The sequence below is a fragment of the Dasypus novemcinctus genome, chromosome X (genome assembly GCF_030445035.2).
Source record: "Dasypus novemcinctus isolate mDasNov1 chromosome X, mDasNov1.1.hap2, whole genome shotgun sequence".
NCBI classification, from domain to species: Eukaryota; Metazoa; Chordata; class Mammalia; order Cingulata; family Dasypodidae; genus Dasypus; species Dasypus novemcinctus.
In genome coordinates, this window is record NC_080704.1 from 34,717,263 (window position 1) to 34,734,365 (window position 17,103).

General features: G+C 40.0%; 1 protein-coding gene across 6 annotated transcripts in view; it reads left to right on the forward strand.

Annotated features, from left to right (window-relative positions):
* The first annotated feature begins 4,303 nt into the window (after window positions 1-4,303).
* GK (glycerol kinase) overlaps window positions 4,304-17,103 on the forward strand; it is a 70,767-nt gene continuing 57,967 nt past the window's right edge. For 2 of the 6 annotated variants that reach the window (XM_058292057.2, XM_071213041.1), the window contains exons 1-2: window positions 4,304-4,587; window positions 15,457-15,530. In XM_058292057.2, coding sequence (XP_058148040.1) covers window positions 4,510-4,587; window positions 15,457-15,530 — 152 coding nt within the window. In that variant the 5' untranslated portion in view covers window positions 4,304-4,509. The remainder of the gene's footprint in view (window positions 4,588-15,456; window positions 15,531-17,103) is intronic. The other 4 variants (XM_058292060.2, XM_058292062.2, XM_058292056.2 and 1 more) reach the window with 2 other exon arrangements.

The following is a 17,103-nucleotide window of genomic DNA, read 5'->3' on the forward strand; positions in this document are numbered from 1 at the left end:
CCCACTTTGGCTGTTTTGGGGCCCTAAATTTAATCAACTGTTTTTAAATTCCTCATCTGTCTTGAGTTCCCTCTGTTATTATCTGGTGCAAATCACTTTACATATCTGTCTAAATGATCCCAGCCCCATAAAATAAAGGAGTGCCCTTCCTATTTATTGTAATTCTTTCCATCACTAATTTTCCATATCTATATGTTATATTATGTTTTTCATATCTATATCCAAGCAATCATTAGAATAGCAAGGGAGATTAATGAAAGGCTAGCTTTCCAAGTAGACTAGATTCAGGAAAATAAAGTGTTACTTCTCCAGCAAATAGAAGAACAAGAAGCATTACCTGGAAGAAAGAAAAAATCTCTAGAGAAGTACAGGCTTTCTGCTTATATATTATATATTCTGTATAAGATGACAAAGAACAAGAAAAACTAAAGAGGGATGAGTGAAACAACCTAAAGACTCTCCGAGGGGGAAAGTCTCAGAAATCATCAAAGCCAGGTTGAGAGTGTCCAGCAACTTATATCATTTGAATTAAGGACTTGGTCTTTACCTCAGACTTTCTTTGGTGGTAATAGACCTGCCAGAGAGACTGCATTTTGCCTTTCATGATTTAACCAGGCTGCTTATAGAGTGCTTTCACAGGCGTCACATCACTTGTCTCATATCAGCCCACCCATGCTGGTGACATTTTCCCTATTTTTACAAATAAGCAAAAGGAAGCCATTGGTGGAAGTGAGTGGCTCAAGGTCAAGAAGATCAAGTCTTGACTGGCAGGCCAAGATCAGATCCAGGTCCTTGGCTTTCCTGTCCAGCGTTTTCCCCACAGTTTTGTCTCAAGATCTGGGGTGGATGATTGGGAGATCAAGGTGGACCAGCATCCAAGTTCTTTAATGGCAGGACCCTTAATTTTTTTTCCTGGACACTTTGAACATTGCCACAGATCTTACCTACCTTCTTCCTTTAGATCACCCCTACCTTCTTCCTTCTAATCCATTTTCCTTTCTGATTTCCCTCAGCTTCCATTCTCTCAGCAGTAAGAGGGAACCAGGCTTTAGCCACAGAAAGTTGGCTGGCTCCAGACAAGTCACTTGTGCTCTCTGGGTCTCAAGATGTCTCATTGTTACTTTCAACTCTGTCAGCCACAGTCTGAAAAATGGAATCAAAATATCTTTGGTTGATTTTCTCATTTATATAAATTTGAGTTTTCAGGCTGCAGCTGGGGGCTTGAAGGGGTGGGAAAGGGCAGATAAAAGGGAGTGATTCCAAAATGTTAAGATAAAACAGACCTAGGAAAAAGTAGACTGGATATTTGGAATGTGGAGTTGAAATAGGCTGAGCTGGGAAGCAACTTGGCTCAACAGATAGAGCGTCCGCCTACCACATGGGAGGTCCACCGTTCAAACCCCAGGCCTCCGTGACCCGTGTGGAGCTGGCCCACGCGCAGTGCTGATGCGTGCAAGGAGTGCCCTGCCACGCAAGGGTGCCCTCCGCATAGGGTAGCCCCTTGCGCAAAGAGTGTGCCCCATAAGGAGAGCTGCCCAGCGCAAAAGAAAGTCCAGCCTGCCCAGGGTGGTGCTGCACACACAGAGAGCTGATGCAGCAAGATAACGCAACAACAAAAAGAGAGACACAGATTCCCAGTGCTGCTGACAAGAATACAAGCGGACACAGGAAAACACATAGCGAATGGACACAAAGAACAGACAACTGGGGTGGCTGGGTGTGTGTGGGGGGAGAAATAAATAAAATAAATCTTTACCAAAAAAAAAAAAGAAATAGGCTGAGCTCAACTCTTCCATTTATGTCCTTTCCTCTTGACCTTCCCCGGTCTCTAAGAGAGACATTAAATATGTATGACTCCTGAAAGCTGAAATCATATTTGGCTTTTCAGTTTTCTTTTGGTGAAAGGAATGAGAATGTGGAATACAGACTATGGTAGGAACCACAAGATCAATAAACATAAGACTTTCTCCTGTGTACCTAACCCTACTTATTCTGAATTATCTGGATTTTGATCCCAGTAAGCTGCTAAACAAGTAAAAAGTATGTGAAAGTTCAAACATGATCAAGTACTTTTTAAAATTGACCAATGTGTTAGGTTTGGCAGCTTTCTTTTTAATTGCTTTCTGGAGATGAGGAAACCCTAATCCATATCATTCTTACAATTAATGCCTTCCACAGTTTTTGGAGACAAGTTGACCTAATTCCTTTACATTTGCTTACTGTATATGCCTGTCTGTCTCTTCCTCTTCCAGGAAATTCAGAAATACTGATTCATCTGCACTCCTATCCTAAACCAAGCCAGTTATCAATAGTTACGGGGAAGCAGATGTAGTTCAAATGGTTGAGTGCCTACTTCCCGTGTACGAGGTTCCAGGTTGGATCCCGGGTACCTCCTAAAACCAAACAAACAAAGGAAAAAAACAACTCTCACTGGGGAGGGGATGTAGCTCAGTGGTTGAGCACTTGCTTCCCATGTACCGAGGTCCTGGGTTCAATCCCCAGTACCTCCTATAAAAAAAAAAAACAGTTATAAATTCAGCATCTCCATAGGAAGGTGTATTTGAAACACCACAATCTGATTTCCAGACAAAGCACAGGAAAATTTGCTTCCAGGACAAGAACCATAAACACAGATGTTTATGTGAGGTGGCCCAGAGTAAGGCAAGAAAGAAAAAAAGAAAGAAAAACCATATACCAGAACACTAAAATAGAGATTGGGAGATGGGGATGGTAGGAAATGAGAGGGTGGGAATAGTAGATTGTTTCTGCAAATAATAGAGAATGGTGGTTTACAAATCAATTTAGTGATTTCCAATCAGTATTTTTAAAAACTGATATGCAATAGACTAAAAATACAAAATAAATAGCATTGAAAGTAAGTATTGTTTTGGAAATACATATATGTATTGTTGTAGAAGTCAAAAGAGGTTCAGTTACCTGCATATAGAAAGGCCAAGACTCAGGAGTAATTTGGGAAAGGAAAAAGGATTTATTTACGACCAGCCGGGCTTAGAGCTTTTCATTCCAATTCCAAAATCTGAGGCTTGAACAATATTTTCAAGTTTCTTTTATACAGGGTGGGGAGTCAAATGGTGCTTTGTTTCAGTGCTCAATAGGCTTGAATTAACATATATCTTCCACATGCTAGGTAAGCTTTTAGCATGGACTTCATACATTCCATGTAAGCTTTTAACACATTTGGTTTATAGTCTCCCTTAATATTTTAAGCTTATAGAGTTTGCATTGCTAAACTGTCCCCCCCCCCCCCCCACTGGAGTTTTTGTCATGGTTACCAAGGGCAGGGCTGCAGTACTCACTGTTCAAAAGGCACAACTCAGGACACATACAGCTCAGGTTATCTACAAAGAGATGTAGAGCCCGCCCCCCCCCCCCCCCATAGCCTACATGAGTATAAATTATTTATACACACATATACTTAACACATATACACATAAATGCCCCGGGTTGTTTCGTAAACTATTTCTCACTGTGGGGTCTTGGTTCAAATTTTGAAAGCCCCTGTAACTCAGGACCCAAATGGAGCCTGGCAAGGTAAGTTCAAGGTCAAGCGAGAGTGAGTCCCTTTTTTCTCCCTGGACCAGAGTAGTTAATGGAGGGAGAGGAAATGGCGTGTGAAGGGAGGGGAAACCAGAGCGAGGTCAATCGAGGAGCAAGGGCACCTCAGGATAGGAAAGTGCTGGGCACCTTCTGCCCTTATGGTCAATTGAGGGACCTGAGGAGATTTGCAAAGCCTTTCCCTTAAATTCCCTTAAACCGACAGAACTTCCGCGTCCCTCATCCGTGAAAAGCCTACACCGGCGTGTAATTCGCTTCGCTCCACATGGGGTCGGCTCCAGCCATAGGGATTATCGTTACCACCGGCGAGGTGCGAGAAAGTGGGCGGAGAGTGGGAAGCGCGGGACGGCTCACACAAGCAACTCACACCGTGCTCCACACAGCCCACCGGAGAGAACAAACAGTTCTGCACTTTGGAACGCTTCCGCCGGCGCGAGCCCCAAGGTGCCGGTGGGGTGGTGCCCTCTGGCGCTCCCAACGACGGGCGACCCCGCCCGCGCCACTGCCCCGGGCCGCACGCAGACTCTACGGCCTGGACGACACCGCCCCCAGCACCGCCCACGTGACCTGTCCCGCGGGCCGCCCCTTCCACCGCGCCCAGCTCCCGCCCCCCGTGACGTCTCCCGGCGCTCGGAGGGTCGGAACGTTCGCTTCTTCCCGCGGCCGCTAATTGGTCCGTCCGGAGGACAGCGCCCCCACCCCCAGCCACGCCTCCGGAGCCTTGGGGAACGCGGCCGGGGGCGGGGCCTGGGCCGGAGGGGCGGGGTGAGAAGGCGCCGCGCGGGTAAAGGGGCCGCCTCAGAGCGGGCTCCGGGCGTTCTGCCGTCGCGCTCCACCTCGCACTCTTGGCTCGCCGCCGCCCCTCCCCCCGGCCGCCCGCCGCCGTCACCCGGGAAACCGGTCGCGATTGCCCGCCGACCCGAAGCTGGTTTCATGGCAGCCGCAAAGAAAGCAGTTTTGGGGCCATTGGTAGGGGCTGTGGACCAGGGCACCAGTTCCACGCGCTTTCTGGTGAGCCCAGGGTGACCCGTGAGGAGATCCAGAGCTGGGGCGGGAGCCGGAGAAAGGGAGGCTGGGTGCTGCGTTCCCGTCCCACGCCTCCCCTGGCCCGGGCCGCCGGGCGAGGGAAGGAGGCCGCAGCCTGGGAGCTGGACATGCCTCGCTGGGGCTGCGCCGCCTCAGCCTCTCGAGACCCCCGCGACCGAGCTGAGGCTCGGTGGTGGAGCCGGGTCACCTTATGGGGCGGGGGACTCCGCCCCCAACGGGAGTTGGGGCTCGCAGAGCATCCGCGCTGAGCGGCTCGCCTGCAGCGAGGGACAGGTGGCAGCACTGACCGCTACTGCGGTCTTCCCCAGGAACATTTGGCTTGCGGGGGGCAGGACGTCCTTGAATGGGGGGAAAGCTGTGTCACGGCTGTGCTAGCCTACCGCGTTCTTTGGAGCAGTAGAACGAAGAAAGTATTAGCGTGGGGATGCGTTGTCATCCACTCCCACAGAAATTGCAGAAGATAAACTGCTAAGAGGGGGGTGGCAGAACAAATCAGAAAACGGTCACACCATACGGCTTTGGCCAGAATCTTTAGTTAATTTCGAAGCCTTGCAAATTTCAGTTCTGATCCTTTGCCCACTACAAATAGATGGTTGTCCTCTCCACGCTTCACAGCATCATGTAACAGAAATTCTCTTCTCCGTTTTGTTTGCCATGAATGACGTGGAGCTTTACCATACCGGAGAGCTATTGGAGAGCGTCTGTTTAGGGGGCTCTCTGCTGATTAATGTGTTTTCTGCAATTAGGAGACTTGCTCTTTATAGTGCTCTACCAGAGTTCAGTGAGATCATTTGAAAATAAATTAAATGAATGGTTATGGGTAAGAGCCCATGCTTTCAATGGACTAACTTACCTGGCAAATTGATGAAACTCTTTAATGATTCTTTAGATCCTTCTTCACTTCTTTACCTCAAATCATTTTTTCATGCATTATATAGTATGTTTATGTGTGTATTCTGTATATATGCATTATATATATATTCGGAGTGCTGTTTAGCTGGCTACTGTGCTAAAAAACTGCATTTGTGCTTTGATCCTGACACGTGTCTCTAAAGTGAGATACTTCCTACCCTTGTTTGTTCTTATTGAATGACTCCCTGGTTTGAGCTGCCAAGACATAGTTCCACCTCTCTTGCATTGTTTTATCTTTAGATCACCCAGGGCAAGTTTCACTTTGTCTTATATTCTTAAAAACGTTGATAAAGTAATCCTGAATCATAAGTTCAAAAGTCTGCCTAAGTGGGTTTGACTAATATATAAGATACACAGTAATTACCATCTTACCAAATTAAGAAAGACCATTAAGACATGTGTGCTAACAAGCTGTGGGTTGATTTTTTTAAAAAGCCATATTCAAAAATTGCCCACACAAGTGCCTGTAGGGTCCCGGCAGGTAGAAGTGGGAGGGCGGACTGCAGGCTGGAGAGCATACCTAGGTCAAAGGGACAACCAATAGCTGCCAAGTAGGGTCAGTGTTGTCAGATCTTCAGATTTCTTAAGAAAAGCAGGTCGTTTAGTTTGCAGCGAAATCTCTCAATTCTTTTTTTTTTTTTTTTTTGCCAGTACAAAAATTTATTTGGGAAATGGGAAAAAGAACAGAGCTTGATGAGAAATGGGAGAAAAAGGCAGAAATACACACCAAGATGGTACATCTCCCAGTTCTTAAATTGTTTCATGAAGCACCACGTGGGCCAAACCAAACCTGGCGGCTTTCTGAAGTTTACAACCTTTGTCCTCTATGAAAGTGGGTAGACTATTTCATCACTTTAAAGGCTTTCTTTTTAGGAGCCAGCCTTATCATACTTGTCTTCCCTTTGGCTCTTCACTATAACTTCACTATAACAACAGTCTTACCTACTGCAGGTTAATCCTGGTCCCTCAGATTCTGTTGTCCAGAAGGTGCCTTTCTACATTGATAGAGAAGGAATTTATCACCTGCATCATTCATTCAGTGTGTAACATGAACATGAGCCTGTAAGAGTTGGGTTCTGGTTACTGAACTCTATATGGCACGAACTCCGATGAGTAAGCTAAGGGCAAATTCATTAGGTTCCCATCTTGCTTATAGAATGACGTATAAACATTGCTCAAAGATGGTAATCATTCTCCCCAATGTTGAGTGCCCCTTGAGAAACAACTATGAAAGAATATTTCACATTTGGGGATGGTTTAGTTTTGTTTTTCCTTTGCTTCTAAGGAAAGAGGTTGCTAAACCACTCCCTGCAAAATGCAGATAATAGATTTGCTGAATAAGTGCTTCAAGCACTAGATGATTCCCAAGGATTATTCCAGTCATGTTGTTCCACGTTGTAATTATGACTCAAAAAATAATTACCTCCTCAGGAAAGAATAGAGTGGATAATAATTGTCAAAAGGAAGCTTATAAGGTTAAGGGTATTTAAATCGTTTCCTGGCCTTTACTCATAAATTTGCATATTTAATCCAACTTTCCCTAGACCAATAACCTCCCCAAGCTTTATTCTTCCTTTTCCTCTGCCAGCAATATTAGCTTTCTCCCATAAGGGACCTCCCCCAATTTTTTTATTGGTACTCTTTTATCCAAGGGAAATGCCTCCTCTCCTCCCCGTATCGGCATATATGCCTCTCAAAATTCTACTCTACCTCCAAATAGTGGCTCAACTGCCGTATCTTACTAGAAGTCTTCCTAAAACCCTTAGAACTTCTCCCCCTTCTTATATCTCTATTGATAGCACTTATCACATTCTACCTGTATTATAATTTTATGCCTGCTGTATTTGAGGGCAGGGACTTCCCTGTTTTATCTTTAAACTTTTTATTTTGAAATAATTTCAGACTTACAGGACAGTTGCAAAATAATACAAACCCCATACAGAGAGCTCCAACATACCCCCCAGCCACCCCCCAGATAGCCAAATCGACCAATTTTAACATTTTGTGAGGACCTCTTTGCATCCCTTGAAACAGTGCTGGTCAACACAAAAAATGAATAGGTGTTTTGTTTACCAGGAGCTCTTTATACATGTTTATTGAATAGATTTTATTACTCTCTAATAAGTCAACTGAATTGTAGTCCTGAGTTAAGTTCTTTCTTACCTCATCAAAAAACCTTAACTTTCTGGCCTGGATATGTTTTTTACTTAGCTTTGATTTTAGTTGTAGACCTGCAGTCTTAAAATATATTCGCGTCTTCTTCAAGTTAAAAGAATTAATCTCGGGACCGTAGCTACGCAAATGCTTTGTACTAAAGGAAATTTCCCAACTTGTCTGATAGGAAGGTGAATTGGGGTTGGCTCACGGTTACTCACATTGCAGAGTAGGAACTTCTTGGAAAGAGAATTAGCGTAACAGGTTTTAAGGAGAAGCCTCTTCTTTATGACAAGAGTTTCAGCTTAAACAGTCAACTTCCTTCTTCAATTGGTAACTTAATATTTTTTCCATTAAGCTGAAGGTTAAACAAAGGCTTGAAATGCGTGAAGTACTGTATTCCGCATTCTCATTTAATCCTCGTAACAACTCTGTAATGTAGGTAGTACAGTTAAGCTCTTTTTACACAGATGATTAGACTGAAGTTGAAGATTGTGCCCAAGACCACACATAATAACTAGTGGAACCAAAATTAAAGTTCAGGTCTGTTGCACTCTGAAGCCTGTCCTCTTTACCCACTGCCTTCTGCTCTCCAGCTACCTGGAGCACTTTTAGCTTTAAATTTTTTTTTTTTAATGGAGGTACCGGGGATTGAACCCAGGACCTCATACATGCAAAGCAGGTACTCCACCACTGAGCTATGTGTCTGCTCTGCTGCCTGGAGCAGGAGATGGGAGATTAGATAATGCGGAAGGCCACCCACCTAACAATCATCATTTCTTGTTATGGTCACAACTGAATCTTCCCCAAGAAGAACATCCTTGCAAATAGGTTTCGCAATATGTAAAAAATGTTGACTTTGAATGAGTCCTCAGTGTGTCCTGGGCAGGGCTCTGGTGTAGTCAGTGGATAATGGTTGCATAACCATTTTGTTCCAACAACCAGCCTATATGAAGAATGACTGGAATTGTAGTTCTGTGCTTATTTTGGCAGGAAACATTGTCTTGGCTCTAGCTGTCTCATTATCTTTAGAGATCTCATAAGACTTAGGGATGGATTTCCTCTTTTATTTATTCGACACATATTAAGCACCCATTATGGGCCAGGAACTAATGAACAGTAAATTTGGTAAAAAAAAAAAAAAAAAAACTAGTTCTGTCTCATAGCTAGAATGAGGCCACACTTGTGATAACTATAGCTGTGATTCTTCGGTTCCCCCCCCCCCCCATTGAATTGGTTTGTTTTCTTGCCCATCACATTACACAAGTGGCATGTACACATTCTCATCAAAGAACTCCTACCTTCTCATCCTTTTGTCTCTCACAAGCATTAAGACTTTTTGATTTTGAGCTCCCTGATGGATACAGCATCTTTTGTCCCCCTCCCCCCCAAAACGTGAGGCAGTATATGGCATGTGGTGGGTACTCATTACATAAATAGACATCAGCAGAGGGGCTTACAGGGCTCAGGTGTATTGACTGGAACTCATGGATTAGAAGAAGATTAGAAGAAGAACCCTGGATTAGAAGGTTCTTACCTTCCAGGTGAAACTTGAAAGGCCTTGGAAAAAGTTTTTGTTTGTTTGTTTGTTTCTTTGACAACGATCGCTGTATTAGCTGTATGTATATATTATTTAATATAATTTCATTTTTAAAGAAAGATATGCCATTTGTGTTTTTTTCTTCTTCTGTGGCTTATTGGAAGATGTCATTGTGTCTTTTCTGGTTAAATTTGCAACTGACTGGACATATCTGTAGCCAGTATTTTTAGTTTAGATTTTTCAAACTTATATAGGATTATGGTGTTCTAAAGAGGGAGTTTAAACTCCTGAATAATGTCTTATCACATGGAAAAGTTGGGTGTGGTGTGAAAGAGTAGGCTAGTGTGGAAATTACATGAGAAGGGAAATGAATGTGCATGTTTATGATGGGACAGCTGCATTGATCATAGGGTGAGTAAGGCAAGCCTACAGGATAGTTACTTAGTAAGGAGAGCATTTTACCTCTACATTACTCTTTTTTTAATGAGGGAAAATGCATGTATTGTTTCAGAAAATTTATTTATTATTATTAAAATAATTTCCCAGTAAAAACAATTTTCCTTGTTTCTTCAGCTTTTAACTCCCTTCCTCCTCCAAATCAGGAATTCAGCCATCATTTAGGCATAGAGATGAATGTAGAACTGGTGACTTCTAACTCTAATTCTACTACTTCTAGGTAATAATAAGTTACAGCAGTAGTGGTAACATCTTTTGGATGTGTACTGTTTCTGCCCTTTGCTAAAATCTTTTCCTACATTAACTCTCCTTGTGTCTTCAGTTTTTAATTCTCTCCACCACCACCACCAAAAAAAAAAAAAGCCAGGAACAGAGGCATGATTTGGGCTTAGAGATGAATATAAAACTATAGAATATAGATGAATACAGAAACCCCCAGGTGATTTCTAATCCTAAATTCCATCACTTATCAGTGATGGTGGTAGTAATAGTAATAGCAGTAGCAATAGTTTAGGGAATATCTTTTGAATACAACATCCTAAATCTATAAGAAAATTCCTTGCTTTGATACCAACTTAACTTCAATACTATATACAAACTATGTTTCCATACTCCTGCATTCCTCCACCTTTATGTAGTTCTTGTCACAAATTGCATGGGTATACATTATGAGTCCCAAAGCAGCACTGATTTATCATTACATTTTATGCATTTGCCTTTTAGATCCTGTAGGAAATAAAAAGCGGAGTTATAAATTGAAAATAAAATAGTACTGGTATTATATTTAACTGTATCATTACTCTCACTGGAGATCTTTATTTCTTCATGAAACTTCAATCTGTTGTCTTGTCCTTTCCTTTCAAACTGCAGAACTCTTTTTAACATCTCTTGTAGGGCATAAATAGTGGTGATGAACTCAGCTTTTGCTTATTTGGGAATGTCTTAATCTCTCCCTCCTTATTGAAAGACAGTTTTCATGGCTATGGAATTCTTGGTTGGCAGTTATTGTTTTTTTTGCTTTCAGCACTTTAAATATGTCCTCACAGAGCATTCTTGCCTCCATGGTTTCCTATGAGAAACTGGCATTTTATCTTACTGAGACTCCCTTATACATGACATGTTGCTTCTCTCTTGCAGCTTTTAGAATTCTTTCTTTATCTTAGCATTTGACAGTTTGATTATAATATGCTGTGGAATGGGTCTGTTTGGGTTTTTCCTGTTTGGAGTTCCATTGAGCATCTTGGATGTGTATATTCATGCCTTTTGTTAGATTTGGGAAGTTTTCAGTCATTATGTCTTTAAATATTCTCTCTGCCTTCTGTGACTCCTCCCACAATGTTTATATTGAAATGCTGCATGGTGTTCCATAGGATCCCCAAATTCTGTTCACTTTTCTTCATTCTTTCTTCATACTCCTCAGGCTGGATGATTTCAATTGTTCAAAATCACTGATTATTCTGAAAGCTCCAATCTGCTGTTGAATCCTTCTTGGGAATTTATTTCTGTTACTGTGGTTTTCATCTATGTTTGCTTCCTTTTCATCATTTCTGTCTTCTACTGATATTCTCCTTGTGTTCATCTGTCATTTTCCTGATTTTCTTTAGTTATTTGTCTGTATTTTCCTTTAACTCTTTGAGCATATTTAGGTCCATTTTTCAATAGTTTTTTCTAGTATATCCCAGGTCTGATCCTCCTCACTGATTTCTAATGCCTTAATTTTCTCCTTTACCTGGATCTTTGCTTCCTGTTTCTTTGTATGTTTTATAATCTTTTGTTGATATTTTAATGTGTTACTGCTAGAATATAGACTTGTGGCATGTTTCTTAAGCTTGCATCTTAGTGTTATGACAGAGCTTTCATAGAATGCCAGGAACTAACAAAAAAAAAAAAAAGAAATGAAAAAAGAAAACACTTTTTCCAGTCTTTACAGATTGATTTGTGCAAGTACTCTCCCTCAGGACTTATACATACAGTGAGTTTAGAGAATAGCTCCAGGCCAAAACATAGGGGCCTCCCTGGCCCTTTCTGTACCTGCATATTATCTTGAGCCTATGCATGTGGCCCTAGGAACCCTGGCATTTAACAAGGTTCTGAATGTCCCCTCCTCCCTAGGACACAGAGTCCTCCTGATTTCAGGCACTGCACTGTATATCCCACAGCTGGCAGTCCTTTGCCCCATGCAACATGAGTTAACTGTTTCCCTCAGCATTGTATACAGGGCAGGTCCCTCAAGCCACCAACAAATTGGGCCAGACATCATGTTCCACTATGTGCTCTGCCTTTGCTGCATTCCATATGTTTTCCCATGTTGTACTTTCATTTTCATTCACCTTGAGATATTTCCTAGTTTCCCTTGTGATTTCCTTTGACCCGTTGCTAGTTTGAGAACATTGTTTAATTTCCACATATTTGTGGATTTTCCAGTTGTCCCTGTTTGTAATTTCTAGTTTCATTCTATTGTGATTGGAGAAAATATACTGGTTTCAGTATTTTTGAATTTATTGAGACTTGTTCTGTGACCTAACATGTTCTATCCTGAATAATGAATGATCCATTTGCAATAAAGAGGAACATGAATTTTGCTGCTGTTGGGTTAAGTGTTCTGTATATGTCTGTTAGGTCTAGTTGGTTTAGAGTATCATCCAAGTCTTCTCTTTCCTTATTGATCCTCTGTCAAGGTTCTGTCCGTTATTGAAAGTGGTGTATTGACGTCTCCTGCTATTGTAGAACATTTTTGCCCTTCAGATCTGTCAGTATTGTCTTCATATATTTTGGGACTCTGCTGTTAGGTACGTGTATATTTATAATTATTACATCTGTTGAATTGACCCCTTGATTGGTGTATAATGACCTTCTTTGCCCCTCATATCAATTTTTGGCTTAAAGTCTATTTTATATATTAGTTGCTCTACCTCTCTTTCAGTTCCTACCTGCATAGTATATTTTTTTTCCATCCTTTCCCATTCAACCTACTTGTGTCTTTGAATTCAGGATGAATCTCTTGTAAACAGCATATAATTGGATAATGCTTTTTTATCCATTCTGCCAATCTGCCTTTTGACTGGAGAGTTCAACCATTTACATGTAAATAGACTAATAATACTGCAGGATCTCTGCCATTTTCTATTTTATTTAAGTCTTATACCTTTTTTGAACCTCAATTCTTTTGTTAATGCCTACTTCCATATTGATTTTTTTTTGTATTGTACCATTTTGAGTCCCTTCTCACTTCTTTTAAAATGTGTTTTTTGGATTTTTTCTTCATGGTTAATATAAGGCCTTCTAGGGCTTTTGAAGCTGCATTTTCTTGATTCAGCTGTATTTCCCAGTTAATGCAGCCCTTTATTTTAATTTTTTTAGGAGGTACCTAGTATTGATTCCTGAAGCATCTCACTCCACCTTCTTGATTGGGGTGGGCTGACAGTGGTTTTTGAAATCTACTTGAAAAGAACAGACTAGCATTCTTGCTACTGGTTATGTTCTCATATGGAGAACTCTCCAGCCTGTAAAATCTTGTGGAAACATCTTAGCCTTCTTTGTACATTTGTCCATCTACAAAGAAATGGATAGCCAAGAGGTTCATTATTATTCTTCACATAAACCTAGCTATGTGAGAAGAATACTGTAAAGCTTACTGTCAGTATGGTAGCCTCTAGCTATATGTGGCTACTTATGACTTGAAATGTGGATAGTCCAAATTGAGATGAACTGTAAGTATAAACTGTATCCCAGATTTCAAAGACTTAGTGACCAAAAAGAGTATAAAAATATCTCAAATAATTTTTCATATTGGTCGTATGTTGAAAGGATACTTAGATATTATTTTAGATATTATTTGGCTCTATATAATATTAAAATTAATTTTACCTGTTTCTTTTTATAAGAAAATTAAAATTTCATATGGGGCTCACATTTATGGTTTACATTATTAATGTTAGACAATGCTGCTCTAGAAAGTTAGAGATTCCAGAAATATTAAATCTGAAAAGTATCCCACAAACTTGGGAGTGGTGCACAGGTTATATCAATCTTCAAGGTTGTATCAGTCTTCAGAGATTCAGAACTCCAAAGAAGGGAGGTCCATGCTCCATCCTTTTTTGTCTAAATGCTGTGTGATTGGATTGTGCTGGTGAAATTTCAAATGTCGAATGTCATGGAGCTTCATGAAGGTCTAATATGAGATAGAATTTACCAGGATTCTTCCCTTTTCTGTGGCACTCACCTATTCCAAAAGCCTATAAATCCATTTTTAGTACTGAGGGTCCTGGAGATAGCCTAGTTAAAACTATGTAATAGAATACCACCCTATCTGTAGCCTCATCTGTCCGTTATTTGGGGTCTTTATGAATCCAGCCAGCAGAAGGGAGCACCCTGTTTCTTAAGCCCAGAGTCCTGTGGGAATTTGTGAGCAGGCCCCCAGGTAGCTGGAATATGAATAACATAATGCTACTGTGATTTCCTATTAGAGTTTTTCTGCCACTTAAGTTTCTCATTTTATTTGATTGTTTTTCTCCTAATAGGTATCTGATAGACCATAATTTTTTCAGACATTCAAAAAATATTTTTTGAGTATCACCCCTGTTGCTAGGCACTATTCTAGCCCCTAGGGATATATCGGTGAATGAAACAGGACAGAAGTCCCCAGTCTGGAACCAACATCCTAGAAACGTACCCTAGTGCTAAGTAGTAAATTACTGGGCTATGTCATGGGATTCTGCCAAGTGCTTTTCATTTACGGTATGTCAAGTTAACCTTTGACTCTCGAGATATTTTATCTCCTCAAAGGACTTGAGAATTTGCCTTCTTACTTATATTATGTTTATCATTTCCTCCAGAAAAGGAGTTGTGTATGTTGGGGGGAGGGGGGCAACTCAGTGTTTTCTCTGATTGCTTTCCTTTTTATTAGTCTGCATTGAGCAGGTAGTTTTCTCTCACAGGAAACCTAGGCATGTAAACATTTTCTTTACTAATTAGAAATGACTTTACTGTTGCACTTACAGTGGTTTGGGAAGTTAATTTTAATTGAAATATGAATTCTTACTCTTTAAGAGCAGGCACTTTGGTACTCAATTAAAGGTGGAAGACAGAACAATATATATAAAAAATGTTGCTCCGTTTTTTAAAATGTTGACTTAATAGTATTAAAATTATAGAGGATCATTCAGCACTTAGCTTTCATCTATTTCTTTTAATGTTTTATATCAAGGGTGAACGACTCATAAGTATGTCACAGGGAGCAATCAGCTGGTTGGGGCCAGTGTACGAGTCTTCCAGCTGCTGATAAGGCTCTGCACTTCCCTTCAAAGGAATTTACCCAGTTAACTTCCTTGTCTCAGCATCCAATGAGTCTTTCTGTCCGTACATTCCAGATGAGTGAGGAATGGAACCTTAGGCCATCACTGTCACCATTTTGCCAGATCTTTTATTTTTGGTTTTCCTATTCCCTAAAAAAAATCAGCTCTATTAATTGGTTGACCCATTAGCTTTCCTTCATCTGGAGTCTTTCGGGTTTGTTTTTTTAAATAGGGAATAAGGGATTGCCTCTTAATTTGGCTTAATTCTCATGGTTTCTGTTTTATCCAAAGGGAAGTTTTATTTCTGAAGCTACCTTATAACTTTTATGATTCTGTCTGAAGAGAAAGTAGATCATTTTGTATGACATTTCATCTGAATTGACTTTTCTATCAGTAAATAAGAACTTCAGTTGCTGAAATTAAACATTTTTTATATCTACCTGCATTTTTACCCTAATATTGCAATATATTTTTCAGGTTTTTAATTCAAAAACAGCCGAACTACTTAGTCATCATCAAGTGGAAATAAAACAAGAGTTTCCAAAAGAAGGGTATGTTTCCTAATTTAATATGTAAAGACACATCATGTTTATATTAGTTCATCTCACCCCACCTGTCCTGTGGATTTGTAAAATAAACTGGCAAAACACCTTCCCCAGAAGTCTTGAAGGATCAGTATTAGTCAAGAAAAGAACCAATAACTTGGTGGCTGAGTAAAACCTTACTTTAAAACTCAGGGTCAGAAAAAGGAAGAGATTATAAAATAACAAAAAAGGATTGTTAAATATCAGAAGTTCTACATTAACTTTAAAGTCATTTAATTCTATATCCCCTTCACTGTCACAACACTGCTGATTTAAGTTTTGTTTTGTTTTTTAATACAGATATCTTTGTAAAAGATTCACATAGCTTATTTAATAAGAAAAATCATCATTTGGGTAGATATTGTTCATATATAGTAATTGATTAAATATAATGTTAAGTATATTATTTAAAATTTAATAATGTTTATGTTATAACCTTTGAAAAACTGTTTGGCAGTTTCTTATAAAGTTAAACATACCTGTAGCATTCCACTCCTAGGAATTTATCCAAGAGAAATTAAATCATATTTTATAGAAGCTTTATTCATAATAACCAAAAGTTTTTTAAAAATCCAAATATCTCAGTAAAATGGATAATAATAAAATTTAACTACTCAACCATTTTTTAAAAAATGAACTTCTGATACATGCGGCAACATAGATGAATCTCATTATGAAGAGTGAGAAAAGCCAAACACAAAGGAGTACATAGTATATGTTTCCATTTATCAGAAATGCAAGAATAGTCTAAACTAATCTAGGATGATAGAAATAAGAAAAGTGCTTGCCTGTGGGATGTGTGATTGAATTGGAATGGTCATGAAGGAACTTTCAAGGGCGATGGAGATATTCCTATAACTTGACCTGGGTGTTAGGTAGAAGGTATATAATATATATTTATCAAGTCTCAACAAATTATGCACTTCAGATCTCTGCATTTCACTGTAAAGTTCACCTCAGTTTTTTAAAAAAGAAAAATGAGAAGAAACTAAGTTTCTTTACATGAAAAATTTTCCTTTGTTTAATAATAAAAGCTATTGTTATGTTGGCTACATTAGAATGCCTGTTTCAGATGCCTGATCCCAGTGCAATTTGGAGAGAGGCTACCTGGGTCTTGGAGGGATGAAAATTAGAAATTTTGGAAGAGGATTTAGGTTTCTGGAAAACAGAACTTAGAGATAGAACTCTAAGTTCAGGAAAGGGAAGCATTGAACCAGGTTTGAGGAAGGCAGAGAAGAAAGGCATTTGGATTTCCCTTGCTACTGCCAGGGTAAGATTCTTTTAGTTTGTGTAATTCCTACTTTCAGGCTTCCTCAAATAGTAGCCATTTGTTTCTCCCAGGTTTCACTTCCTTCTCATTTATTATTAGCCTTGATTAGGTCTGAAAACTTGGACCAATCATTTGTCTACATGAAATATTTATTGGAAAGAATTTATCTTCTCCTAACTCTAAAGAAAAAAAATATTTTTTTTTGGAAAAAAATGGCAAAAGAGATCATTATACTTATTTGACTTTTCAGAATTCCTTTTGCTTCTCTAT